General features: G+C 49.1%; 1 protein-coding gene across 2 annotated transcripts in view; it reads left to right on the plus strand.

Moving 5' to 3' along the window:
- LOC118788856 (histone deacetylase 4-like) overlaps positions 1–14,883 on the plus strand; it is a 72,913-nt gene that overhangs the window by 44,116 nt on the left and 13,914 nt on the right. For both annotated transcript variants that reach the window (XM_036545007.1, XM_036545008.1), the window contains 12 exons: positions 71–281; positions 1,125–1,318; positions 3,148–3,333; positions 4,914–5,100; positions 5,778–5,911; positions 7,253–7,355; positions 8,223–8,269; positions 9,850–9,957; positions 10,842–10,897; positions 12,750–12,837; positions 13,277–13,396; positions 14,061–14,158. In XM_036545007.1, the coding sequence (XP_036400900.1) occupies positions 71–281; positions 1,125–1,318; positions 3,148–3,333; positions 4,914–5,100; positions 5,778–5,911; positions 7,253–7,355; positions 8,223–8,269; positions 9,850–9,957; positions 10,842–10,897; positions 12,750–12,837; positions 13,277–13,396; positions 14,061–14,158 (1,532 nt within the window). The remainder of the gene's footprint in view (positions 1–70; positions 282–1,124; positions 1,319–3,147; positions 3,334–4,913; positions 5,101–5,777; positions 5,912–7,252; positions 7,356–8,222; positions 8,270–9,849; positions 9,958–10,841; positions 10,898–12,749; positions 12,838–13,276; positions 13,397–14,060; positions 14,159–14,883) is intronic.

The following is a 14,883-nucleotide window of genomic DNA, read 5'->3' on the forward strand; positions in this document are numbered from 1 at the left end:
CCTGTGCCATGAGCAAATCTCTCTGAATGAATGTTTTGGACCGAGCGTAATGTCGCCCTCCCGCCTGCAGGTGGCGACCAGCCAGCAGAACGGTGAGAGACTGGCAATGCCTGCCCTGCAGCAGGGCCTGCCTATGAGCACCCCCTTCATCCCCGGTGCCCACCTGCCCTCCTACCTGGGCGCCTCGGCACTGGAGCGAGACGGGGGCCCTGCCCACAGCCCCCTCCTGCAGCACATGGTCCTCCTAGAGCAGTCAGTTACCCAGAATCCCCTGGTCCCAGGTACGTAGAGCACCGAAGCACCCCTTCCATTCACACAGATGCATTATACCAGGCCAGAGGCCACCAGCGCATACCACTCAGCAGCTGAGCTCATACAGTTAGCGAGAGAGTGTTTTCCTCTGACTCCCAGAAGTTACACCGAAGTCAGCAGGTCAACAGTTTTTTTTTTTTCTCGTAGTAACCCTCCCCTCTTATAAAATTACTTCAGCTTTTTTCTGTAAGTTTATACCAAGTAGAAAGGAAGAAGTCAAAAAACATAAACTCCCATTTAAAAAGCTTGAAAGAAGCTGTGTTTTTTCACTTCATTGTCTTACCCAGAATGCAGTCTCATATAAACTGATGCATCCCTGCTCCGGCTGTGTTGCCGGTCATATTTTCCAGAGCATGATGATTATTGGCTCACAGTTAATGGGCTCTCTTTTCCCTTCGGCAGTCTCTGGGGTGGTGAAATATGTTGGGAAGTGCGTTTGTGTGTGCGTGCCTTTGAGGTACAGTGGGATCGCTCAGCGGCGTTATATGTTGTTATGGCAGCTGAGACATCCAGCTGACTCTTTAACGTTTCCACTCATCCTTTTAAACTAATGACTCACAGCTAAGTGGAGCACGTCATACGGTGAGTAAACTGAGCTGACCAGGGTATCCTGGCGTTATTCAGCTGCCAAGTGAGAGGTGAGTTTGGTTCACGCTCTGGTTGGTGGGAGTACAGCTGCCATCTGAGAGAACAGTGTCTGGAGCATCAGACCACTTCAGGTGGCCCATAGAAGTGCAGGTCTTCCTCCCGGATAACTCTGGTGTACTGAAGGGTGTGTCTCATCTGCGTGTCTCTCTCTCCTGTGTCCCCAGGCCTGGGCGCAATGCCCCTGCAGTCCCCCTCCATCCAGAAACTGCGGCAGCACCGCCCTCTGGGCCGGACACAGTCGGCGCCCCTCCCCCAGAGCCCCCAGGCCCTCCAGCAGCTGGTCGTCCAGCAGCAGCACCAGCACTTCCTGGAGAAACACAAGCAGCAGTTCCAGCAGCAGCAACTGCACATCAGCAAGGTGGGTCCCGCCCCCTCACTCCCCCGTCCGTCGCCATGGCAGCAAGGAGGATGCTGCCTTCTTATATGGTCAAACAGGAAGCTTCCGCGGGCCGCCGGGGGGCTCCCTGCAGCCTTGCGGGGATGCGGAGTCGCACGGCGAAGCGGCGGGCGCTGGGATTACCTCCCTCTCTCCCCGAGCCGCTCCCGCGTTCCCCCGCGTGGCATCCCGAGGGAACGGAGATTAAGGGTGATGACTCATCAGCTCGTTACGGTTTTCCCTTCTGTTGTGATACTCGTTTGCCCCCCCCCCCACGACTGCCCTCCTCCCCCTCAGCGTGCCGGCTCAGGATGCGGATAAGACATCTGTTTACTGCGTTTCGGAGCGGATGGGTTTCGAGTGTTCCGGAGGCAGATCCTAGAGCGTGGGGGGGGCGCGTACCGCTCAAAAGCAGGTGGCACGCTGCTGTCGTTCGCCTGCTGGCTCCCTCGCCTCCAGAGAGGGGAGAGGGGAGAGGGGAGAGTGCCCTTAGTGCAAGCAGCAGGGGCCTTCGCTCAGAGCAACGGGAAGGGGTTCGAAAATTTCCAGCTAGGAAAGACATGGTGTGAAATGCTCCATTTGAAAGGCCTTTAACAGTGCCTGTTGTGAAATGCAAGGAATTTTTTAATGTCATCGTTTAAAAAAATGCTTATTGTTGGAAAGCACTGTACCTTCAATAGTCACTCTTTTTCCATTGTTTTGTTTCTTGGTTTGTTTTTTTTTTTGGTGCCAAACAAGTGAAAAGCAGCTTCCTGGTCAGGCTTAGTGCATTTTCCCTTCAAATGAGAGGGCAGAGAGGAGAAAGGGCACAGCAGGGAGTGAAAGTAGGAGGGGTGGAAAAGAGAAAAGCTTGTTTGGAGAGGAGGACAGGGGGGTGGGGGTGGGGGGGGCGAGATGAGGCAACCGCCAGGGCCCTCTGACGTCAGCAGTGCTCCCCTGGCACAGCGCCACGGGCCCTCCCAGCCCGCCGGCGCTTGGCGCCCGTTCAGGCACGCGCGCTCGGCGCGGTGCGGGGGCCACGGTTGCCGTGGCAACGGCACTGGATGTGCCCCCAAGAGGAGCGCTCGGGGGGCCGGCCAGGGCGGTCCGCTGTCCAGCTCTCGTTTCTGTCCACCCCCCCCTTCTTTTCTTCTCTCCCTCCGCAAGCTTTACTTGACTCATCCGCTGAAAGCACGCGCTGTTTTCCTGTTTTTTAAAAGGCTAATCCTGCGTGTTGTAATGAGGCCAGTACTGCTCGCTCTCTGAAAACAAAAGAATCCAGGGTGTTTTTTCCCTCATAAAAGAATTTAGGAACTACTTCTTTGTGCTGCTGTCACTTCTTTTTTGTGTTTAATAAATTGCATTCATGACTAGCAGGTATCCTCATTGAGATTCAGCCTTCGGCATAACTCAGTGACGGCTTTTTCTTAATAAACAGATACAAAAATAAACATTGCAATAAAAATTGCTATGATTGGACGCAGAAGTAGGAAAACAATAATTCATACACATTCATTGTTGTGCAAACCTTTTAGACTTGTTCCTGTTACATTAGGAAGATAAAACTCGGTGCTCATTTTAGGTTTTTTGTCTTGATCCTCTTTCATAACAGATGTGTAAATTGCAGCATATCCTTTAATCGTGATTTCAGGAGTAAACCTTATACTGGACGAGTGGACACAGACATCAGTTTAGTCCTTGCCTGACAAGGATAAGCACCTCTATAGATAAATATCCCTCTCTGATTATGTGTTAAATCTCGACTCATCTTGTTGAGTAGTGCAGACCCTGTTCAGTTAAGTGACCCTGCCTCTCTCTCCCCCATCCCCTAGATGATGGTGAAGCCCAGCGAGCCGGGCCGGCAGCACGAGAGTCACCCAGAGGAGACGGAGGAGGAGCTGCGGGAGCAGGAGGGGCCGGCCGACGGGGTGACCATCAAACAGGAGCCCCCAGACGACCAGGAGGAGGTGCTACAGCAGAGGGAGAGGCAGGCAGAGCAGGAGCTGCTCTTCAGACAGGTGAGAGAGAGAAAGAGAGAAAGGTGACACCACTACTGGATTGCATCATTGTGCATTTGGATAGTCTTCGTTAATGAGGTTTTACACACACACGCACACACACGCACACACACACGCGCCCACCCTACACGTGTGTTACTGCATTGCACCAGGGGATGGGGGGGGTAGAGATCTGATTTCCCCAGACCTCCCCCCCAATCCGTGATCAAAGTCCCTCAGTGGGAGGTATTGCTGCAAGCTGCAGTCATTTCCAGCAGCGTGCCCTAACCTCCGATGTAATGCCCTGCTCAACTCCACACCTGGAGCAGCCTCTCTCTGACCAGGGAGGTGGTATGGGTCCTGGGGAGGTCCCCTCAAACTTTGCAGGGGCATCGAATGATGTTCTGATCTTTTAATCAGCCATGCATAGATGATTTATTAAAGTGAGTGTCATCTCTACTCCTGTTAAAAGGAGAGTCCCACAAACAACAAACCCAAACCATCAATCAAACCACCCATGCATTCATTAACTCAGCATTTTGTGTTTATTGAATCTGAATAATATCATCTGTTAAGTAAATGTATTTATTTATTCATGTTCTGCTTCCTCGGGAAGAAAATGTTACAGTGAAGTGATCGTTATTTTTATGGGTTAGATATGGGTTGTTTCTATCTGTTCAGTTAGACTGCATCCTTCCACTGACTGAAAGTGGAAGTTATTTCCCTTTGAATCTTGTATCTTTCCCCAAAGAAGATAAAGTTTTTAATGAGAAGCTTTTATCATTTTCCGTATGTGTACTGAGCGCCACCTTCTGGTGATACCCTGTGCAAGCAGGAAACTGCTGTACTACATAAGACAGTCATTCTGTCACATCTGTCCAGGATAGTTGGTTTAGAATAGGTGATTCATTCCTTAAAGAGTAGTCTCACAGGAGGGAGTAAAATGTATGTTTGTGTTTGAAAGTTCTCTTAATTCAGAATGTTTCTTGGCTACGTTCGTTGAACATGGAACAAAATGTACTTGAAGTGTTTAGTGTGTTTATACAAACCTTTATCACTTAAAACAGTATTGCATGACATGTTAATTATTTGAATGTCATACTGCAAAAGGTTGTATTTGTTTGAGCTACAATGCAGTAGAACAGTCCTTAAATTAAACCATAAAATAGTAAATTTAATTATTTTTGAGTCTTCAGAATAGTTGTCACAACGGGGCCTTGTCTGTTTTCACTCTTCCTAATGGAGTGATTCCTTTTTGTTTCTTAATAGAGCCTTAGACAGTGGAGATGATGCTGATTTCTTTTACTGATATTGACAATGGCATTACTAACGAAGGTGGCTGTTCTGTAGGAACTGTGATGCAATAAAACCTTTTTCCTTCCTTCTTTTTGGAAAAGAAAAAGAGAATGATCATAACATGACCATTAATAAATCTTTTGTGTTTTATTATTTAGTGTTAACATTAAAGTCCTGAGTCCTGAATCAGTGCTGAGCGTTGAGTCAGTGTTGAATGCTGCGCATTGAGTGAGCGTTGAATATAGACTTTGAGCTGCTGTTGAGCAGTACTGAGTAGTGTTGTGGCTCTCCTGGTCTCTGAGTAGCAGGCTATTCTCCTGGAGCAGCAGAGGATCCACCAGCTTAGGAACTACCAGGCCTCCATGGAGGCGGCAGGCCTGTCAATCTCCTTCACAGGGCACCGCCCCCTCTCCCGGGCCCAATCATCCCCGGCCTCTGCCACCTTCCCCATCACCACCCAGGACCCACCCACTAAACCTCGCTTCACTACAGGTCAGCACCACCGCTTTTTTTTCTCCCTTCCCTCTGTACTCTCTGTGCCAGAATTAAAAAGTAATCTCTATGATCCCTGAGGTCCGTGAGGTTTCTAATAAATGTTTTACCGTAACATGTCGTAATATTGTGCTTGGTGAAGCCAAAGACAATTTTATGCTTGTACAAAAAATATTCTATTAATTTCTATTAGTGTTCCTTATAAATTTCCCTCTGTGATTTTGTCTTATTGTGCCTGTGTTTCATCCAAATGAATTTCACAGTTATAGATTTCTTGTATATTATGTAATTCACCTGCCATTTAGTTTTGGAATGATCTGTGAGCATTTACCACATCACATTGTCCCATTGCTGAAACTCCAGTCTGAATTTTCTTTCACGCCTTTTAATGCTTGGCTCTCCAGGTTTTGTCCTCTGTGTCTGTGATAAACCTTTTTTTCTCTGACACCTAATCAATTGTCCTTGGCTACCTTTCTCGCACACTGAGTCAGTGCTGAGTGCATACTGATGAGGTGTTTTTCCGTGCAAAGTGTAATATCTGTTTTTCTCTCTGTTTGTGTGTGTGTGCGTGTGTGTGTGGGTATCCATCTATCTGTCTGTCTGTTTCGCTCTCTCTCTCTCTCTCCCTCCCTCCATCTCTGTTTTTCTCAATGTGTGTGTGACTGTCTCCCCCGAAGGGCTGGTGTACGACACACTGATGCAGAAGCACCAGTGCGTGTGCGGGAACAGTAACACACACCCGGAGCACGCAGGCCGCATCCAGAGCATCTGGTCCCGCCTGCAGGAGACGGGTCTGCGCAGCCAGTGTGAGGTACTTCAGGGGGCCGGGTGGGGGTGGGGAGGGGCCAGGAGGGCTAGGAGGTGTGACTGGGAAGGGAAGATATTCTCCTTAATAATTATTTTGACCTCCAGTTGTTTATGTTTCCAAAAATGCATGCCAGACATAATTTGGATCCCCCTTGCCAGAAAAAATTATTCATTACTTCCACCATCAACTACCCACAAATGACATCTGCCAAGCTTGATGAGCGGAGCAGTTTCATCTCTGAACAGCAGAGGGCACTGTCAACCTTTGCAGTTTATCCACGTATTGATTGTGTGTCTGTGAATAGATTTGTTTGTCTAAGATGAAAGAGGTCATTATCCAGGAGTAGAAGGAAATGTGCACTTGTTTTTGGAGGTTGTAACGGACTGCTTCGGTCAGATAACATCGGTCGTTTAACAAACACGTGTCTTATCACAGTTAGCACCTGTTCTCTGAAATTCCAAACCCCTTCTCCTGGTGAAGAATTCCCTTGATCTGTGCTGACTGAACCTGCTCTAGTGGTGGACTGGTATCAATCTCTCTCATCTTGTTCTTTGGTCATCAGTGTGTTTTCCAGACTGGTACACACAAACAAACCCACCCATTTTTACAGATGTGCCCCTGCCCCCAGTGTTTGTCTGATAAAATCTTACTGACAGTGTTTGTAGTTGTATAGCAGAGGCATTGAAACACACTTTTATGAAACCTGATTCACTGCTGTGAATCCTCATCCTCACCTCATCCCATCTCCTTCACCTTTAGTGGTGTTGCTTATTACTGCTCCCTGCTGTTGAATTTTAGACATAACCGCTACTGTTAGCTGGTTTAGCTAATATGTGCTCCACCCAGGTGCCTCCCGCACCTCAACGGTTCTAGCTGGATTCCAGTCGGGTTTAAGGAGGACAGAGCAGAATATGTTTGAAGAGGGATATGTGTCTGTTTTCATGGTCCATATTTCGAAATCCAGAGGCAGCAAAAATCCCTCCCTATATAGCCATCTGAGCTTCTGCTCTGTTGAATGGCTCTGTTTAGTGCTCTGTAGCTCTTAGCTGCCCCAGTAATTATCCTCATTCAGAGTGTAAGTGGTGTTCTCCCGAAAAGCTGTAAATATCATGGTAAGACTTCAGTTCACAGACACACGGGGTTACGACTAAAGTTTGAGAGTACTGCAAGTGACAGTGTGGAGTTCTCTCTCACTGATTATGCAGGTGTAGAGTCCTGTCTCTCTATTTCTCTGTCTCTCTCTGTCTTTCTGTCTCTCTCTTTCTTTCTGTTTCTATCACTCTCTCTCTATCACTTAGGTATGCTGTCCTTTCTATTTGTCTAACTGTCCACCCTTTTCTCTAGTGTATCAGGGGGCGGAAGGCTTCTCTGGAGGAGCTGCAGACGGTCCACTCAGAGGCCCACGTCCTGCTCTACGGCACCAACCCCCTGCGGCAGAAACTGGACAGTAAGTCAGTCCGCCTCTCCCAGCATGCCCCTCTCTCTGCCCGTCCTCACCCCCGTTCCTTCTTCTGCCGGCCCGTCACTGCGCATTGTTTCAGCGGTCACCACAGTTGTTTATCCCACACACACACACAGCAAAGCTGGGGCTGTTGCTAACCTCCCTCGGATGCCGGTATTCGTAAACACGCCTGCTTCTTTTCAAGCGCCGATGTTGTCTGTCCCCCCCCCGAGGCTGCTGGCTGTCACCTCACGAAAAGTACCCCCACCCCCCCCCCCGCGCCTCCACCACCGCCTCACCCTGCACGCAGTTTTCCATGACCTCATCCCCGCCTCGCTCCGGTGGTAATTACAGCGCTCCACGCAGTGTGTGAAGAGCCTCAGGCCTCACGCTGCTTGCGGTATCGGAAGCCAATCACCACCGAAGACACGGTTCTCCTCTTCCAGATCTGGCTTTGAGGAAAGTGAAGATCATAGGCTGAAAAAGGAATCCTCAGGAGAAAGTTCTGTTTAAGTCAACCCACGGGGGAGCGATAGACTGAAAGTGGGTTTGAAATGGAAGCAGAGTACTTGTGTAGCCTGTGCAAAATGTGCTGTATCAGGCTGTTTCCAGCTCTTTACCCAAGGGGCCTTGAGCAAAGGGAGGAGTGCCTAATCCGCTCTTCAGTGCGGTTTTCCTGAATCGCTGTACGTAGGTGCAGTGTGAACTCAGGCAGTGTGACGGAGTTTATATGAATGAGATTCTTGGTGAGTGGTGCAGGCGTGAGGCTTGTGGTAAAGAAGGCTCAGGGGTCAGAGGTCATGGCCATGCCTGTAACTGCAGGGTTTGGTGGGGACCCTGTAACCCCAAGTCTGTCTTTCTCTCTCTCTGCAGATTCTGTGATGCCTACGTTCGTGAGGTTACCTTGTGGTGGAATGGGGGTAAGGCATCCATGTCTTTCTTACCTTCTTCCTTATTGTAGGTAGTGTACTTTGAGGGGGGGGGGGGGGGGGTCTGTGCTCTAGGAGTTGAGGGGGTGGGTGACAAGCAGAGTTTGGTTTTTTGGCTTTGCTGGGGTGAGGGAACTGTACCTATAGCCTTCTGATCTCTACTGGGTATGAAGAGAATTATGCATTTGTGCACATATACTGAAGTGTGCGTATGTGCTTGAGTATGTCTACTGTACATGAGTGCAGACTGATCCCAGGTCAGTAGCGACGGTTGGCCGAAGGGGTGCAGGCCACAGTGGTAGGATTCAGAAGGACTCTGGACTCCTCTATGGAAAATACATCTAAATTGTTGTCTTCCTGCCTCTCTGCTTTGAAAATGACTTTGTCTGACAGAGGAGACTTGCTTTATTCATTCCATCACGCTCTGTCCGTATAACTGTCCCACTGCCTCTCCCCTGCTCTCCCTCTCTCACTGTCATCTTTCCGCAAGATTCAAATTGAGCTTTATTGGCAAGCCTTGGCAACCCTTAACACTGCCAAAGCAGGGTTATAGATAGGTAGGCTATATGACATAATAAGTAAAAAAATGAACATACTGGTGCGATAGTAGCACTTTAAGTAACTTTTCACATCTCCCACTCCCACTCTTCCATGATCCCTCTCTCCCCCTCCCTCTTCTTTCTTTCTCTTCCCCTCTCTCCCTCTCCCCCCTCTCTCTTTCTCTCTCCCTCTCCCTCGCTCACTCTCTCTCCTTCCCCCCTTTCCTCGCTGTACTATCGTAAATGTACCACAGCCTTGTAATTCTTGACAAAGTCATTCTTGGCCGGACTTTAAAAGCCTTGACTCTGTAACTCTGCCCTTGAGCAAGTCATGAAAGCTAAATTCTTAAATTGCAAAAGAAATTATATCCTGAGTGTGGGGAAGGGAGGCCTGGGGACCACTGGCATGCAGAGAAGCAGTCCAGGTAACCCGGCGGTTTCCCAGATTACTCCAGCCTCCCTTTTCCTCTCATTACTTTCCTCTTGCGAAGCTTGGTACTCTGTCATGTGCTTCCCAGACAGGCTGTAATGCGCGTTCTGCCAATCAGGAATCCCTCCTGTAAGCAGAGTGAGAATAGCTAGAGCATTGTTCTAGTTCACACCAGGAGGGAGAGGGTGTGTAGGTTGCAATGTATCAAAGATAAGACTCAGTTAGCTGTCAGTGGCCATGTTTTAGCATAGTGAGCCCTGCTCACTGGCAATCTAATGGCAACCGAGCAATTAGTCAAATAGTTCAGCACACACTTTCTCCTGCTGGCTTTACGCCTTTAGGTAGTTGGTGCAGAGGTTTGTGTCTGTGGTAGGACTAGTTCATTTTCATTGGCTGTCAGTAGTCAGCACAGCAAGTTTTTCCTCTGAAGAATCATATCTCCAGAGAAGCTTCTTATACTCTCTGTGTTCAGTTGTTCTGATGGAGCAGTGGAACAGGTGTAGGCAGCAAGCAGTGGTATCTGAAGATTTTTGTGCATTGTAATAATAGGCTGTCTGTGTTGCGATGTGTGGGTTTTGTAATAAGTGTGTATGTCTGTTCAGGTGGACAGTGATACCATCTGGAATGAGGTGCACTCCTCCACCGCTGCCCGTCTGGCTGTGGGCTCCGTTGTTGAGCTCGTCTTCAAAGTGGCGACAGGAGAACTGAAGGTGAGCTCCTGATTGTCTTCAGTTTCAGTCCCTTCCCCATCTCTCCTTCTTCTTCCAACTCTCCTGCCCCCCCACCCCCATTTCATCTCCTCCCCATCTCTCCTCCTTGCCCCCCCCACCCCCCTCTTATTTACTGCACAATGTTATTGTGGAAAGACGAGTTTCCTGCCAAAAAAACACTGAAGTAAAACGGTCCTGTTCGTTGTTAATGAGAGCAGTGCACTTTGTTCACTGTTCATGGCCTCTGGGTGGTGTTTCCTGTTTTATGGCGAAGTTTGTGAGCGTTGCTGTGATGAACAGTCCGGTGTTCACCACCGCTTTGTCTAAAAGGGGAGTGGATGTGAACTGGCCCGCAAGAGACCTCCTTCCGAATTACCTGTCGTGCCTGCCCAGCGTCATTCCGCCCGTCTCCGGGAAGATAAAAGCGCCTCCGCAGGAACGGGTCTCAGCTGTGTGGCTGTTGGAAACCGGGAGCGTGTTATCGGGGAGAATCTCCACCGCTCTCCTCCTCCTGCTAAAATAATATCCTCTGAAGCACGCTGGAAACGCGATACAGCATAGCTGCCTCAGCAACATGACAGTGGGAGTCCCTGTGCCTTTAACCCTTTAAAAGAACAGCCTGGGAATGCCCCAGAGGTCACGGCGTTAGCAGTGCCACTCCAGATCCTCTATAGTTCACGCCCCTGTTAAATCGCAGGATGTTGCATTTGACGTTGGCATCTATCATGCCAGCAAGGGATGACTTGCCGGATCTCCCTGCTAAACCTGCAAAACCTAAATTGAGAGGGCAGGGAGAGTGAACTGACCCTTCCCTCACAGAGACTACAGTGTAACAGAGTGAGGGGCATTGTGGGTAATATGTCTGCTGCTGCCTCTCTTTACAGAATGGTTTCGCTGTGGTAAGGCCCCCTGGACACCATGCAGAGGAGAGCACTCCCATGTAAGTCAGCCCCCATGTGCTGTTCCGCATTCTCATGAAACACACCCCTCATGGAAGGCGTGTCTCATTTGGAGTCAGAGGTCACTGTTGCATCTATGCACTGTGTGAGTGTGTGTGTGTGTGTGTGTGTGCGCATGTGTGTGCGCACTTCTGCTGTGGTGCTGTGCTTTTTGTGTTTTTGTGACTGCTGTGTATCTGCTGTGTGATCTCTACTTCGTTTTTGTCTGCTGTCACCCCCGTTCCATGCAAGCGTTTGTGATAGGCTCTGTGCGTTGTCTCTGTGCTTTGTGATCTGTCTTTTGTGTTTTACCTTTTGCTTTTTTGTTTGTGTTTACTGTGGTCCATAGTGTTGTGTGAATGTCTGTGCTGTGTGTCACTGTGTTATGCTCCTTTGTACTGTGCATGTCTGTACTGTTTATGTGACTCTTTTGTGCCCCCCCCCCGTGTTGTTTGCTCTGTGCTGTATGTCTGTGCTATGTGTGTGTGTGTGTTCTCCATGCTGTGTGTGTTTGCTCTGTGCTGTGTGTGTCTGTGCTGTGTGTGTCTGTGCTGTGTGTGTTTGCTCTGTGCTGTGTGTGTCTGTGCTGTGTGTGTTTGCTCTGTGCTGTGTGTGTTTGCCCTGTGCTGTGTGTGTCTGTGCTGTGTGTGTTTGCCCTGTGCTGTGTGTGTTTGCCCTGTGCTGTGTGTGTCTGTGCTGTGTGTGTTTGCCCTGTGCTGTGTGTGTCTGTGCTGTGTGTGTTTGCCCTGTGCTGTGTGTGTCTGTGCTGTGTGTGTTTGCTCTGTGCTGTGTGTGTTTGCTCTGTGCTGTGTGTGTCTGTGCTGTGTGTGTTTGCTCTGTGCTGTGTGTGTCTGTGCTGTGTGTGTCTGTGCTGTGTGTGTTTGCTCTGTGCTGTGTGTGTTTGCTCTGTGCTGTGTGTGTTTGCCCTGTGCTGTGTGTGTCTGTGCTGTGTGTGTTTGCCCTGTGCTGTGTGTGTCTGTGCTGTGTGTGTCTGTGCTGTGTGTGTTTGCTCTGTGCTGTGTGTGTCTGTGCTGTGTGTTTGCTCTGTGCTGTGTGTGTCTGTGCTGTGTGTGTTTGCTCTGTGCTGTGTGTGTCTGTGCTGTGTGTGTCTGTGCTGTGTGTGTTTGCTCTGTGCTGTGTGTGTCTGTGCTGTGTGTGTTTGCTCTGTGCTGTGTGTGTTTGCCCTGTGCTGTGTGTGTCTGTGCTGTGTGTGTTTGCCCTGTGCTGTGTGTGTTTGCCCTGTGCTGTGTGTGTCTGTGCTGTGTGTGTTTGCCCTGTGCTGTGTGTGTCTGTGCTGTGTGTGTTTGCCCTGTGCTGTGTGTGTCTGTGCTGTGTGTGTTTGCTCTGTGCTGTGTGCTTTCTTTTTTCTGTCTCCAATACTATGTGTTCCTTTCTTCTGCTGTTGATTTAGTTATTGGCAGCAGTGCGGTGTGAAGTTATAATACTCTGCTGTGCCATAGAGTAAGTTCCTTGGGCTGAACCGCGTCCACAGAATCCCCTTTGAATTAGTGAGTCCATCTGGACGGATACCTTAGCCAGGAGAGGCACAGGGGCAGGTCAGGAGAGTTCTGTGTAAACAGAGGTGCTGAATTGTGATTCTGGTCCTTGTAGGCCCACCTTGTAGGCTATCTTCTGGTTCCTCCTGTCGTTAGAGTAACTCTACAGAGAGGTCAGTCAGTTGATGGCAAATGCACAGCATTACAGAGAGTCAGGAAATGCCCTCAGCCACCAGCACACAGAGCGTACACAGAGCCCCTACAGAGCAACGTAGCTTTATTTGTGATGTCATCCTAACAGTTCTCAGAGTGAGTGAGTGATCAGCAGGACCACCTGTTCTTACTTCCTTTTTCACAGGGGTTTCTGCTACTTCAACTCGGTGGCGATTGCCGCCAGGCTCCTGCAGCACAGGCTGAACGTCAGCAAGATCCTGATCGTGGACTGGGTGAGCCAGAACGGGCTGGCATTCATAGACATCATGCAGCAGTCTCCACACCAGCGCACTGATCCCAGTACAGGGAATGGCGTGAAGGCAGTCCAGATGCAGACAAGGCCAGGGCAGAGCTGGAATCATCTGAAACATTTTCATTTCCTGCTGTCTCCTGCGGAAGATTTCTGAAGGAGCTTATAAATAGATAGCCGCGCAAAAAAAAAAACACCCTTATCATTTTATAGACTTAATGGAAATGCCTTAAATAAAGGAAATTGTCCAGGGTCATTTTTTTCATTAATATATCTGTTGCTTGGCACAGTGAATAAATCTTTTTTCCAGAGCAGTGTCTGATATTAGCATTACTAAAACACAGATTTGCAAAGCCCCATATAGCATTGTAGAAAGGAGGAGTTGCTGTCTGGTGACATTAAATGCATGAATTCCCACATAGGATGTTCACCATGGTAACGGAACCCAGCAGGCCTTCTACAGTGACCCCAACGTTCTGTACCTGTCCCTCCATCGCTATGACGATGGTAATTTTTTCCCTGGCAGTGGAGCACCAGAGGAGGTAAGGGGCTTCTGACTTGCTCAACATGTAACATTTTACTGCAAACTTCCCGTTATGTGCTTTTAAAGAGCAGATCGCACCTTACTAGAATCCTGTGAATGATTTTGAAATGGGTAGTAAACATGTAATTGACCTTTGACCTCAGTCAAACTGACCCCTTTGGTATTGGAGATGAATAGAGCCTTCTTTCTCCCTTGGATCTGTTAGGGAGTACACTGTAATATCTAAATAGGAATACCCTACTGTTCCACTTAAGGTTTGGGTTTTGTCTTGTAAATTGTAGGCTCAAAACTGGATCATGATCTGTGCTTGTAGTCTGTCAGGTTGCTGTTTCTTTTATGGTGGGTTACAAGTACCAGAAATCCCTATTCACATAGGCTAACTATGAATAACAGACTGCTTTTTAATTGGCTTGAGTGTAAACCTGAATGGTGCAATTGTTCAGCTTGAGGCAAACTGACAAGAGAACGAGATAATTATTGGAATTTACTGTAATCGGTCTTTATGGTAATTTTCCGCTAATGTGGGTCTTGAGGACTGGGTTATTAACAGACCTAATTACAGCCTAGTGCAGTATGTTGTTGTTCATTGAATCTCCAGTCTATGTACATTTGGGTATGTGCATATGTGTATGTGTTCTGACTGTTGGCCCCGCTCTCCACAGATTGGCAGTGGCCCTGGTGTGGGCTTCACCGTGAACATGGCATTCACTGGGGGTCTGGAACCTCCTATGGGAGATGCAGAATACCTGGCAGCTTTCAGGTAAGATGCACACTGCTTCCACCAGACAGAGCTGTGGGTTAACCTCCCACCTTCACACACCTCACCTGCTTTTCTTTCGTGTACCTACTCCAGCCACATGTGGTCCGTTTTCACAGGAGTGGGGTCTGGGTGAGACCATTCCAGGGGAGGGCCCTGGAACAGAGCACCCTGGGAGAGGGTCCTGGGAGAGAGTACTCAGGGATTGGGGCCTGGGAGAGAGCACTCAGGGGTAGGGGCCTGGGAGAGAGTACTCAGGGATTGGGGCCTGGGAGAGAGCACTCAGGGGTAGGGGCCTGGGAGAGAGTACTCAGGGATTGGGGCCTGGGAGAGAGTTCTCAGGGATAGGGGCCTGAGAGAGAGTACTCAGGAATAGGGGTCTAGGAGAGAGTACCCTAAGTTAAAGCCCTGGGAAAGATCACAAGTAAAGAGTACTCTTGAGGAGAGCACTGTAAGGGAGGAGGCATGGGAGAGGGCATCTTAGAGGGAGGCCTGGTGTAGAGCATGTTGGGGGTGGGGCTTGAGTGGGGGAATGCCCAGCCAGAGAGCTACCTTGGGAAGAGGGGCCACTGTAGAGCGTAACGTACAATGCAGCATGGGGATATTACTGAGTAGAGCACTCCAAGAAGATCGTATTTCACTGAGGATCTCAGTAGAGATGTGAGAGATGAAAGCTCTGGACACCACTGGCAGTGCTGTAAAACTGCTGACAGCTTTTCGGCATCCAA

Source organism: Megalops cyprinoides, chromosome 14, assembly GCF_013368585.1.
Source record: "Megalops cyprinoides isolate fMegCyp1 chromosome 14, fMegCyp1.pri, whole genome shotgun sequence".
Lineage (NCBI taxonomy): Eukaryota > Metazoa > Chordata > Actinopteri > Elopiformes > Megalopidae > Megalops > Megalops cyprinoides.